Raw genomic sequence first — 11,080 nt, 5'->3', positions numbered from 1 at the left:
TGCAGCGAAATGCCTTGCTGTGCGTTAAACATTTTAAAGCAGTAAATTTCATAAATGCACCGGGAGGTACAGGAAAGGCACGTTTGATGCCAAGTGCTGTTCCTATGACCCTTATGCCGGAAAGTCCCTCCAACAACACTGCAACTCATAAATTAAAAACAGAAAACAACATACAAATTAACAAATTTTAACTAAAGAAAAAAAAAATTTTTATTTTTCCTTAGGTTAGGTTAGGTTAAACGGGCAGCTCTGAAAAGAAGAGTTCACTCGGAGGCCGCAGAGGCCCATGGGGGTTACCCCAAGCCTATCCCTGCATGTCTTCGAACCATTTTAATTTTCTGGCAAATCCTAGCAGTCCTTCCAGAGGAGCTTTCCCCAAGATATCCAATAAGTTCACTAATTGCTGTCAAAAAAGCAAAAGATTCGAATGAATGGTTGCTGAAATATTTCAAAAAGTGTAAAAGCCTGCATAAAAATTTGTTTGCAATTGGGTGGCTCACTTGAGAAAACTTGACTCACAGATATACTTATTATCACTAAATAAAGCATTACTAAGCCACTTTTTATTCGATTTTAATTTACTTATGACTTTTTATGTACTTTTTTATAAATTTCAAATAATTTTTTTGTATTGCCTCACGATCAAATAAGAGCGCAAATAAAATGAAAGTTTTTTGAAAAATTTACTAAGCCATTCTCCAACCGATTTTCAAACTTTTTTTTTGTTGGGAAGGTAAAACCCATGTCTTTCAAAAATTGTTAATTTGATCAAAAAACTACAAAGTTATAACTTCTTATTATCTTTGTTAGTAAAAAAAAGTAATAAACGAAGTGATGGAGAAAAACTATAAGTATAGTCGTATCCTATGGGCTACAACAAAACATAATTTCTATATGAAAACCCCTGCATACTTTTTGTGCAGCACAGTGTAATCAAAACGATTCATGGACCTTACCAAAAATGGCCAGATAGCCGTTTTTTTATACCATTTTTACTGTGACTACGAAAAATCAGCTGTTTATGGTTATGGGCCCTATAATCGATGATAGTTAATGTGGTTACGGTTATAGAAATGAGCAGAACCGGTCCGAACGGCGCGTGTGTCATGCACTTAATAATAATAATAATAATAGATTGGCGCTTACACATATGTTAGTGTTTGGCCGAGCTTCTCCTCCGACTTGTGGCGTGCGCCTTGATGTTGTCACACAAAGCGGAGGGACCTACAGTTTTACGCCGACTCCGAACGGCGATTGTATTTTTATGAGAAGCTGTTTTTCATGGCAGAAATACACTCGGAGGTTTGCCATTGCCTGCCGAGGGACGACCGCTGTTAAGAAAAAACCTTTTTCTATATTTTTTTGCGATGTTGCTTTGACCAGGGCTTGAACCTAGGTGGTGATGAGTGAAAGCGCGCACTGCTTGCCACTACACCACAGCGGCACTTGCTTCTTGAATATTCGCAATCCCTAAATATACAGCTAATTTTACTAAATTATACAAATAATTGCATAAAAAAATATTATCCTTAAGAGTATTACACAATGTAATATTTCACTTACTCTCGTTATATATGTATTTAACTTTAGACACATGTCACTAAAGGCTCGCTACAGTATGGTACTCGAAATATGTTTCTAAAATAATTTTTGGAATATTTTTTTTAAGTAAAATCTCTAATTTAAAAGAAAATCTCAAAAGCACAGTTTATATCCAATGTAAGCAATGGCCCCTAAGAAGAAGTGAAACTACCTTTCAATTATTGTATCATGCAGTTAAATGATCAATGAAGTCAAAAGGAACGAAATAACTTATGCCACATTCAAAACAAACGGCACTAAGTTTCAAAAGAATTGGCTTACAAATTAAGCACAGTGGATGTACACTCAATCTCCCCTATTTTTCTACCCTTAAAAATTTACGGATCGACTCCAGAACTTCCTTCTGTTTTCATCGGTTAAATTATGGAAGAGTTAGTAATTTTGTTAAAATTCTTAATAAAGAAAAAACAGTTAATTTTGATCTTTTGTCCATTTCTGCCCAAAAATAAGTCCGGGAAGCTTTGTGCAGGAATAAAAGGATGATCCAACACTTCGCAATTTCCGTACTAGTACCTAGTACCTAGTTTCGTAGTTCTAGCTCCCGAGGGGTCTTTTATACAAAGCTCGCAAGAAAACAAAATAAGCTAGGGTTTAAAGTCGCCGGGCATTTTACAAGCTTTTATTTATATATACTGATAGTGTAACTTACATTTCAAGAAAATTTAAACATTTAAAAAGCCATGAAAGCCCTTGCCTATTATAGTGATATACGAATATACTCGTATATTTTTAGTACCTACTGGTGTTAATCTGTGAATTTATTGCTGTGTTCACTGCTGACGAGGCAGCTTGTTGTATATGTTGATTTCTCATGAATTCTGTAGCGAACTCTTGCTGCGCCTTGGCCATACTGGCTCCAGTACTACGGTAAATTGTGTGAATCTATGGTATAAAAGAGAACCGTAAATGAAATATGCATACGACAAGTTGTTTAGTTCTTATGTATCATAAATCTCTTAATTATTAATAACCGCTTAAGTCGTCTTAAGCCACCGACTTTCGCAGTCATTGCTTTCGAGCCTAGCTATTAGGATATTAAAGTGTACCTTAGTTATCATCATTATATTTGCAGCGGCGGTCGTTGCAAAACAAAAAGCTATGCAAAGCAAAAGTAATCCGACAATGATGCCAGTTGCCGAAGAATCAAACTGCGAGATAGCAACAATAAATCCGCAATATCCTGTACCAGGAACACCAACGGCTTGAAAAACCGTAAGCACAGTTTGGAAAAAGTACACAAAGAAAAATACCATGAAGTTAAAACTGGAATCATTTCGAAAAGCTTTATAAGCCGGTCGAAACCTATAAAAAAAAAGTTATAAGGACCTTTCTAAGTTAATTTTATCTAGTTAATTTACTTACCAGCAAATATATGATGCGGGTGTTGAAAGCATGGCGTAAAACAAAGCTAAGCCAAATGTAGTAAATCCTCCATCATGCAATAAAAGTATTAGCCCACCGACTATATTTACTACCATTGTCATGGTGTAAACTGAAAATATAGCAATTACAAATGAGTCAGTTATTTAAATAAATACTACGATGCATCACCAAAAAAAGGTTCTTATATATAAAAATGAACGTCCGTTTGGGTAAGGTTTATGGAATCAACTATGCCCTAAAGCAAATTAGTATAAATTATTGAAATGATAAGTTCGGTATCATGTCATGAAGGTTCAGAGCATATGTACGAAGAGTTACCGATAGACAACGCTGTGCCCTAATCAGCTTTTCATCTACTATATTCTTATATATACATATATAAACCGGCCGAACCGATTTGAATAATTTTTTTTAATTGTTGTGTATAATACCGGGATCATTTATCACACAAAAATTTGGAGAGTTGCCACCTGTTTGAAAATTTAAACTCAATTACACTGATAAAAAATGAAATATTGCAATGAGGGTATCAAATTAAAGAAGTTTCAAGAGATATTTTTGAAAACTTTAACTAAGTTAAATTGATAAAATAACTGAAATACGTATTGTAATGCGGGTATCAAACTCGAGAGTCTTCGATTTCGATTTATTCAGTCTATGACATGGTATATCTTACAAACTAGAGGTAAATTTTCTTAAATCTAATGTATACGCAGATGAAACCCCTTTATGGGAAAATTAAAACTAACGATACAGATCATCTATGGCTGACTTAAAAACAGATCTTTGTTATGAAAAATCAATATTTAATTTTTTTGAGATTGTATTATACTCTAAAAGCGCTCTGAATATTGGCGCATGAGAGGACAGCGGCTCTTCAAATTTTATCGATTGAAGTGCAAAGCGAATGAACTTCCGTTGCACCCTTTCAATTCTAGTAGCATGGCAATTATAAATCGGATTCCATATAAGAGCGGCATACACAAGTTTTGAACGAACCAAAGTATTGTAGAGAAGTTTCCGGGTATACAGATCCTTGAAATCCTTTGAGTAGCGGCGCAGAAAAGCAAGGTTACTGTAAACCTTAGGAAGGACATAACATATATGATTTCTGAAATAAACCGATTATCGAATACAACTCCAAGATCAACAAAATCTTTAATTGAAATAAGTTGGTGGTTAAAAATAGTATAGCGCGATTGCCGAAACTCCGGAGCTTTAGAGATAGACATATGAAAACATTTGTCAATATTAAGTGAAAGTTTATTCCTGCGACTCCATTCGACAAGATTATTTAAGTCCTGTTGTAGGAGATGAGAATCAGTCTCACCGGTAATACTACGAAAAAACTTCAAATCATCAGCATAAAGTAAAAAATTCGAGTTTTTAAAACAGGAACCAATGTCATTTATGAAGAGAATAAATAAAATTGGGCCAAGAATGCTTCCTTGTGGGACACCCGAGGACACAACAAAAGAAAACGACTTACAATTTTCAAATTCAACAAACAACAATCGGTTCGAGAGATAAGATTTTAGCCAAGCCAAAAAAACAGAGTGGAAACCGATACATTCGAGTTTATGCAATAAAATTGCATGCGATACTCTATCAAAGGCTTTCGAGAAATCTGTATAAATGGTGTCTATTTGAAAACCACATTTGAATGCAGAGATACAGTATTGAGAGAAAACGGCTAAGTTACTGACAGTAGAACGCCCATTGACAAACCCATGTTGGTGCGGCTCTAAAATAGATTTTATGCGAACGTAATTTTTTCTTTAACAACCTGTTCGCAAAGCTTTGAAAAGACTGTTAATTTATATATTGGTCTATAATTCCTTATATCATTCCTACTGCCTGATTTAAAAATAGGGGTAATGGACGCGACCTTCCAACGATCTATACACACCAGTAGAAAGCGATAGATTAATGATGAAACGTAAAGGCGCACAAATAGAAAATTTACATTGCTTTAGAAAATAAGAGCAAAAACCATCAATATCAACTTTCAAAGAAGTCTTTAGGGCAGTTATACCATTCAGAACATCTATTTCAGAGACAGACAAATATCCAAAGTCCAATGATTGGGTAGAGCAGACGGGCGTACAAATAGGGTCATCATCAGCTATAAAATTAGACTTGAAAAAATCTGCAAAAAAGTTTACAGACTCAGACAGTGATTGTGAACAAGATCCATTGAAATTCATGCATGTTGGAATATAGGTACAACCTTTTTTGGAACGAACGTATTTCCAAAAAGCTTTACGGTTGTCTTTANGCATCTATTTCAGAGACAGCCAAATATCCAAAGTCCAATGATTGGGTAGAGTAGACGGGCGTACAAATAGGGTCATCATCAGCTACAAAATTAGACTTGAAAAAATCTGAAAAAAAAGTTTACAGACTCAGACAGTGATTGTAAACACAATCCATTGAAATTCATGCATGTTGGAATATTGGTACAACCTTTTTTGGAACGAACGTATTTCCAAAAAGCTATGGGGTTGTCTTTAAGTTCAGTTTCAAATCTACAAATGTATTGCTTGTATAAAAACTTATCGAGAACATTGAACTGATTCATATAATAAATGTATTTTTCTTTTAAAACTAAATTATTACTTTGAGCTTTAAATAATTTATAGTACTAGTTTCTTTGATTTTTTAACTTTTTAAGGTTTTTGTTATACCATGGTAATTTATGAATAGGAGGTGAGAGAACTGAAAGGTTCTTCGAAAAGACATCGTGAATTTCTCATATAAAACTTTCAAAACAATCAGCTAAATCACTGGTGTTAAGAACGGAGTCCCAATTTATATTGGTTATGGCAGCGTTTAACCTTTCATAGTTAGCATTACGAAAGTTATAAGAAATGCATTTTTCATTACCATAAGCAACAACGCTATAAAATTCCAACTTTAAGAGGCACATGATGTTTATCTGTTTTACTTATTGGAAAAGCGCATTCAAATAAATTAAATATTATGTTAACAAATACAAGATCCAATATTTTACCTAACTTATTAAATAAGGTATTAATTTGGATAAGGTTAAGACTAAGAAGGCTATCCATAAAGTACATTTCATGAGATCTATTAACATTAGTTGGTGTCAAGATACCATTAAATTGTAGGTCAGACCATACGAGATCGCTAAGATTGAAATCACCAAGAATGCAAAAATTACAATCTTCATTTTTTTCACANCATTTCATGAGATCTATTAACATTAGTTGGTGTCAAGATACCATTAAATTGTAGGTCAGACCATACGAGATCGCTAAGATTGAAATCACCAAGAATGCAAATATTACAATCTTCATTTTTTTCACAAAGATTAACAATATTTTCAGATACGCATATAAATAGTTTACGAAAACTACTAAGAATGCAGACACAAAGCTGATCAAGAAGAGTATCATTATTTGATAACTGTTGTATTGAAGATCGTAAACCGCTCTTCACAGCGATCAAAACACCCACACCCGTATAAGGATTATCATCGGGCAGCACAGCAGATAACTGAGTACATGGACTAGCAGCAATCATCGGAGTTGACGNCAAAACTAAATTATTACTTTGAGCTTTAAATAATTTATAGTACTAGTTTCTTTGATTTTTTAACTTTTTAAGGTTTTTGTTATACCATGGTAATTTATGAATAGGAGGTGAGAGAACTGAAAGGTTCTTCGAAAAGACATCGTGAATTTCGCATATAAAACTTTCAAAACAATCAGCTAAATCACTGGTGTTAAGAACGGAGTCCCAATTTATATTGGTTATGGCAGCGTTTAACCTTTCATAGTTAGCATTACGAAAGTTATAAGAAATGCATTTTTCATTACCATAAGCAACAACGCTATAAAATTCCAACTTTAAGAGGCACATGATGTTTATCTGTTTTACTTATTGGAAAAGCGCATTCAAATAAATTAAATATTATGTTAACAAATACAAGATCCAATATTTTACCTAACTTATTAAATAAGGTATTAATTTGGATAAGGTTAAGACTAAGAAGGCTATCCATAAAGTACATTTCATGAGATCTATTAACATTAGTTGGTGTCAAGATACCATTAAATTGTAGGTCAGACCATACGAGATCGCTAAGATTGAAATCACCAAGAATGCAAATATTACAATCTTCATTTTTTTCACAAAGATTAACAATATTTTCAGATACGCATATAAATAGTTTACGAAAACTACTAAGAATGCAGACACAAAGCTGATCAAGAAGAGTATCATTATTTGATAACTGTTGTATTGAAGATCGTAAACCGCTCTTCACAGCGATCAAAACACCCACACCCGTATAAGGATTATCATCGGGCAGCACAGCAGATAACTGAGTACATGGACTAGCAGCAATCATCGGAGTTGACGTCGCAGTCACTACATTAGTGACAGTAGCAGACGAGGGAGAGTGCAACATTGATGGGCAAATTTGAGCGGGCAGCAAAGAAGATAACTGAGTGCCAGTAGCAGTGACATGGGAAGATAGCGTCGACGCTGCGTCCGCCGCAGTAGCAGAGCGAGGCGGCTGTTTAGCACTTCCCCACGCCAGCGGTAGTGTAGCTATATGATTTTACTTGTTTGTTTTCGTTAATTTCTGAATTAGCAGAGCGAGGCGGCTGTTTAGCACTTCCCCACGCCAGCGGTAGTGTAGCTATATGATTTTACTTGTTTGTTTTCGTTAATTTCTGAATTAGCAGAGCGAGGCGGTAATTTAGCACTCCCCATGCCAGTGACAGAGTCACTATACGAATTATATGAATTATGAGCAGCAGCAGCGAGCGAAGCAATAGCACCACCAGACAAGGAGCATGAAGATGACGATTTTACTTGTTTGTTTTTGTTAATTTCCGAAATTGCAGAGCGAGGCAGTAGTTTAGCACTCCCCGCGCCGGTGACTGAGACTGAATTATGAGTAGCAGCAGCCGAAGCAATAGCACCAGCAGACAAAGAGCATGAAGATGGCGATTTTACTTGTTTGTTTACGTCAATTTCCGAATTTGAATTTTGAGCAAGGCAGCTAATAACAACACGATGCAAACCTTTGATTTCCGATAGCAGGAGAGACAATGTAGCATCTTTAGCATCAAGTTTAGTGTGCAGTTCACGAATCTCCGCTTGAAGAGTGTCATACTTTTGCAATAAACACTTATTTTCTTCATGAAGCACACTGACAGCAGACAAAAGGCGAGCATTATCCGCTTTAATTTCTTCGGCCACAGTAGATAACCTTTGTTGTTTAACTACATTTCCATCAGCGTTTTTATTTTGGCGCTCGTCACTCATATCCACAACCGCAGGTGGTGGAGGAGAACGAATTGACTTACGGCACACATCCAAACAAACATTACAAAAAAACGGCTTATCTATGCTCAGCAAATAGTCAAGATCAGCCTGTTGAATGCCGACGCATTTGAGATGAAAAAACTCTATGCACTTAGAGCACTGCACTTTAGATTCAGGGCGCTCAACCTTCTGCCCACAAACACAAGGCATATTAAATGGATTTACAAAAATTTATTCACTTAAATAAATCCAATTTTAATAAAAGAGTCACTGTCTCAGATTGTTCAATATGCACCATGCCAATGATTAGCAAATAAATAACTAGGTATATGATTTTAATCAAAGAAAATTGGAGAGCGAATAGAAACACGACTGCTCGGCGCGAACACTTTTCGATTGCCTACAGTCAAAAAGATTTTCGAAGAGGGTTCCTACTTGGTTGATCAAATAAATTAAATATTACAATGTGGGTATCAAATTACAGAAGTTTAAGAAATATGCATAACTGTTGGAGGCAGTTTTTGAGGAGTGTTGCCACCTATTTGAAATGTTAACTCAATTAAATTAATAAAATAAATGAAATGTTGCAATGCGGGTATTAAACTAACAATTTTTAAAAATGCGTAGTAAAATATTTTCGAAGAAGGTTCCCACCTGTTTGAAAATGTAACTCAATTAAATTGATAAAATAAATTAAATATTACAGTATGGGTACCAAACAAACGGTATTTGAGAAATCTTGATTTGGAAATATTTTCATTATTATTATTTAGGTGATAATCCATCTATCTTAAAGTAAAGACTGAAAGTATTGAAATTAAATGAAATAGTACATAATTGGTACCAATCTAAAGGTGTTTGGCAAAGCCTTCCCAGCAAAAAATGGGTAATCGCTTTTAGTGGTAACGTGTTCTAGAAGGCATAGCGTTATAATGCCTTCGAATTTTTTCGCTTCTTTTATGCATTGCAAAGTAGAATGTCCTACAATATTTTATTTATTTCGCTTCTTTGTTTCATTTCGGGGAATGCAAAGTAGAATGTCCTATAATATTTCCTTTTTAATTCGTTTCTTTGCTTCATTTCCGGGAAAGCAAAGTATAATGTCCTACAATATTTTATTTGTTTCGCTTCTTTACTTCATTTCAGGGAATGCAAAGTAGAATGTCCTCCAACATTTTATTTGTTTCGCTTCTTTGCTTCATTTCAGGGAATGCAAAGTAGAATGTCCTACAATATTTTATTTGTTTCGCTTCTTTGCTTCATTTCCGGGAATGCAAAGTAGAATGCTGCATCGTAGTCAGCTGAAAAATAGAATGAATATCCAAAAGTTCTTTTTCTACCGTTGCTTTCTGTGGAAATTTGTCTCGCATAAAAATCATGTTTTGCTTTGTTCAATTTGCAGCGAAGTTGAAGTCAGTCGATGAAGTGAAGTACAAGAGTGAGGAAGTACAATTTTAAGCTTAATTAATAATGAATGTATGTACATACCGATTTTTAAGAAAATCTAAATACCTAAATACATGTTTGTATAAAAGCTGATTTATAAAAATTTTAATTAATTTTAATCTTTTAAGACATTTTCTGATTTAAATTTAATATAAATAAATATGTACCCATCTAGGCATTCTACATTAGTTTCTCTGTAAGGCATTCTTTGTTCGTTTCTCTGGATTCTGTTTATCCATGCGTTCTCCCTTCGTTTGAAGGTAATGCTGCGGGCAAGGGCTTACCTCCAATGACATGCCAATGTTAAAATAAGGCCTTCTTGAAGCGAAAGTTTAAGCGATTCCCATCGCCTAGCTCGTTTCTACTTTCGTTCCTGTGGTAATCGTGTTTTTTGCTGGGTTACTACAAAATTTTTCCTAAATGTTTCCACCTATCCAAAAGCCGAACAATTTAAATTAAGAAAAAGGAAGAGTCGATATACGAATTACACAATGGAAAAAATTATTTAACAAAAAACTACTCATATGCATGTAAAAAACAGTAAAAAGCGTTGTTCAAGTGAGTGACTACCGCACGCACCCCGCATTAACCATTCGTATTTATTGAAGTATCTAGACTTGAATTATTTCTATGAAATGTAACTTTTTTGAACTAATAATTAGCTCGCAACGGGAACACCCCTATCAGCCAACCGGGTAGTTGGCAACGCGTGAGCTACTCGCTCACTTGAACGATCACCAGCTGTCAAAACAACATATGTATACATACATATATATCTTCTCTTTGTCGAAAAACCACACGATTGAACTGTGGCACTTGTTTTGGTATTGTACTTAAAGTGAAATTTTTGTACCGCGAATTGAATTAAAAGCGTATAAATGTGCGTTCGTCATTTAAATTGAAAGCTGAAGTGTTTTTATTTTAACAAATCTCCCGGTCGCGCGATTTGCAGTGACAGAGTAGCATCATTTTGTTCCAGCAGCCGCCGGGTTTTTGCGCCACCGCCAGCAACTAGCCGACGCCGTTCAACCCCAACGGATAACCTTCAGCGCTGCCCAGCAAAGGCNGTTCGTTATTTTAATTTGAAAGCTGAAGTGTTTTTATTTTAACAAATCTCCCGGTCGCGCGATTTGCAGTGACAGAGTAGCATCATTTTGTTCCAGCAGCCGCCGGGTTTTTGCGCCACCGCCAGCAACTAGCCGACGCTGTTCAACCCCAATGGATAACCTTCAGCGCTGCCCAGCAAAGGCGAATCCATCGCCTCCGGTTGACCACCCCACCTAGCCTCAAATCCTAGAGATCCACCGTTCCGCTGCCCACAACTAACGCAGGCCCCCAAGCCCTGCGA

The 11,080-nt window shown here is 35.5% G+C and overlaps 2 protein-coding genes across 2 annotated transcripts in view; both read right to left on the bottom strand.

Annotated features, from left to right (window-relative positions):
* Window positions 1–2,187: 2,187 nt before the first annotated feature.
* Scamp (secretory carrier membrane protein) overlaps window positions 2,188–11,080 on the bottom strand; it is a 64,054-nt gene continuing 55,161 nt past the window's right edge. The window contains exons 3-5 of the mRNA XM_017618832.1: window positions 2,965–3,094; window positions 2,649–2,904; window positions 2,188–2,484 (exon numbers count right to left, since the gene is read on the bottom strand). Coding sequence (XP_017474321.1) covers window positions 2,332–2,484; window positions 2,649–2,904; window positions 2,965–3,094 — 539 coding nt within the window. The 3' untranslated portion in view covers window positions 2,188–2,331. The remainder of the gene's footprint in view (window positions 2,485–2,648; window positions 2,905–2,964; window positions 3,095–11,080) is intronic.
* Window positions 6,599–8,836, bottom strand: LOC108364946 (uncharacterized). The gene is made up of 2 exons (XM_017618831.1): window positions 7,631–8,836; window positions 6,599–7,538 (listed from the first exon to the last, which is right to left on the bottom strand). Exons 1-2 carry the CDS (start codon window positions 8,494–8,496, stop codon window positions 6,842–6,844), a joined length of 1,563 nt encoding a protein of 520 aa, XP_017474320.1. The 5' UTR covers window positions 8,497–8,836; the 3' UTR covers window positions 6,599–6,841.

The sequence above is a fragment of the Rhagoletis zephyria genome, unplaced genomic scaffold, assembly GCF_001687245.7.
Source record: "Rhagoletis zephyria isolate East Lansing unplaced genomic scaffold, Rhagoletis_zephyria_1.1 Rzeph_scaffold_01720, whole genome shotgun sequence".
NCBI lineage: Eukaryota > Metazoa > Arthropoda > Insecta > Diptera > Tephritidae > Rhagoletis > Rhagoletis zephyria.
The sequence above is the reverse complement of the archived record's forward strand: the minus strand, read 5'-3'. Positions and strand labels throughout refer to the sequence as shown.

Excerpts from the sequence above, each read along its gene's own strand:
- LOC108364946 (XM_017618831.1), bottom strand. The coding sequence starts at position 8,496 with ATGCCTTGTGTTTGTGGGCAGAAGGTTGAGCGCCCTGAATCTAAAGTG. Across the intron at positions 7,539-7,630 it reads ACTACCGCTGGCGTGGGGAA|TGCTAAACAGCCGCCTCGCT; the intron begins GTGCTAAACAGC and ends GGCGTGGGGAAG.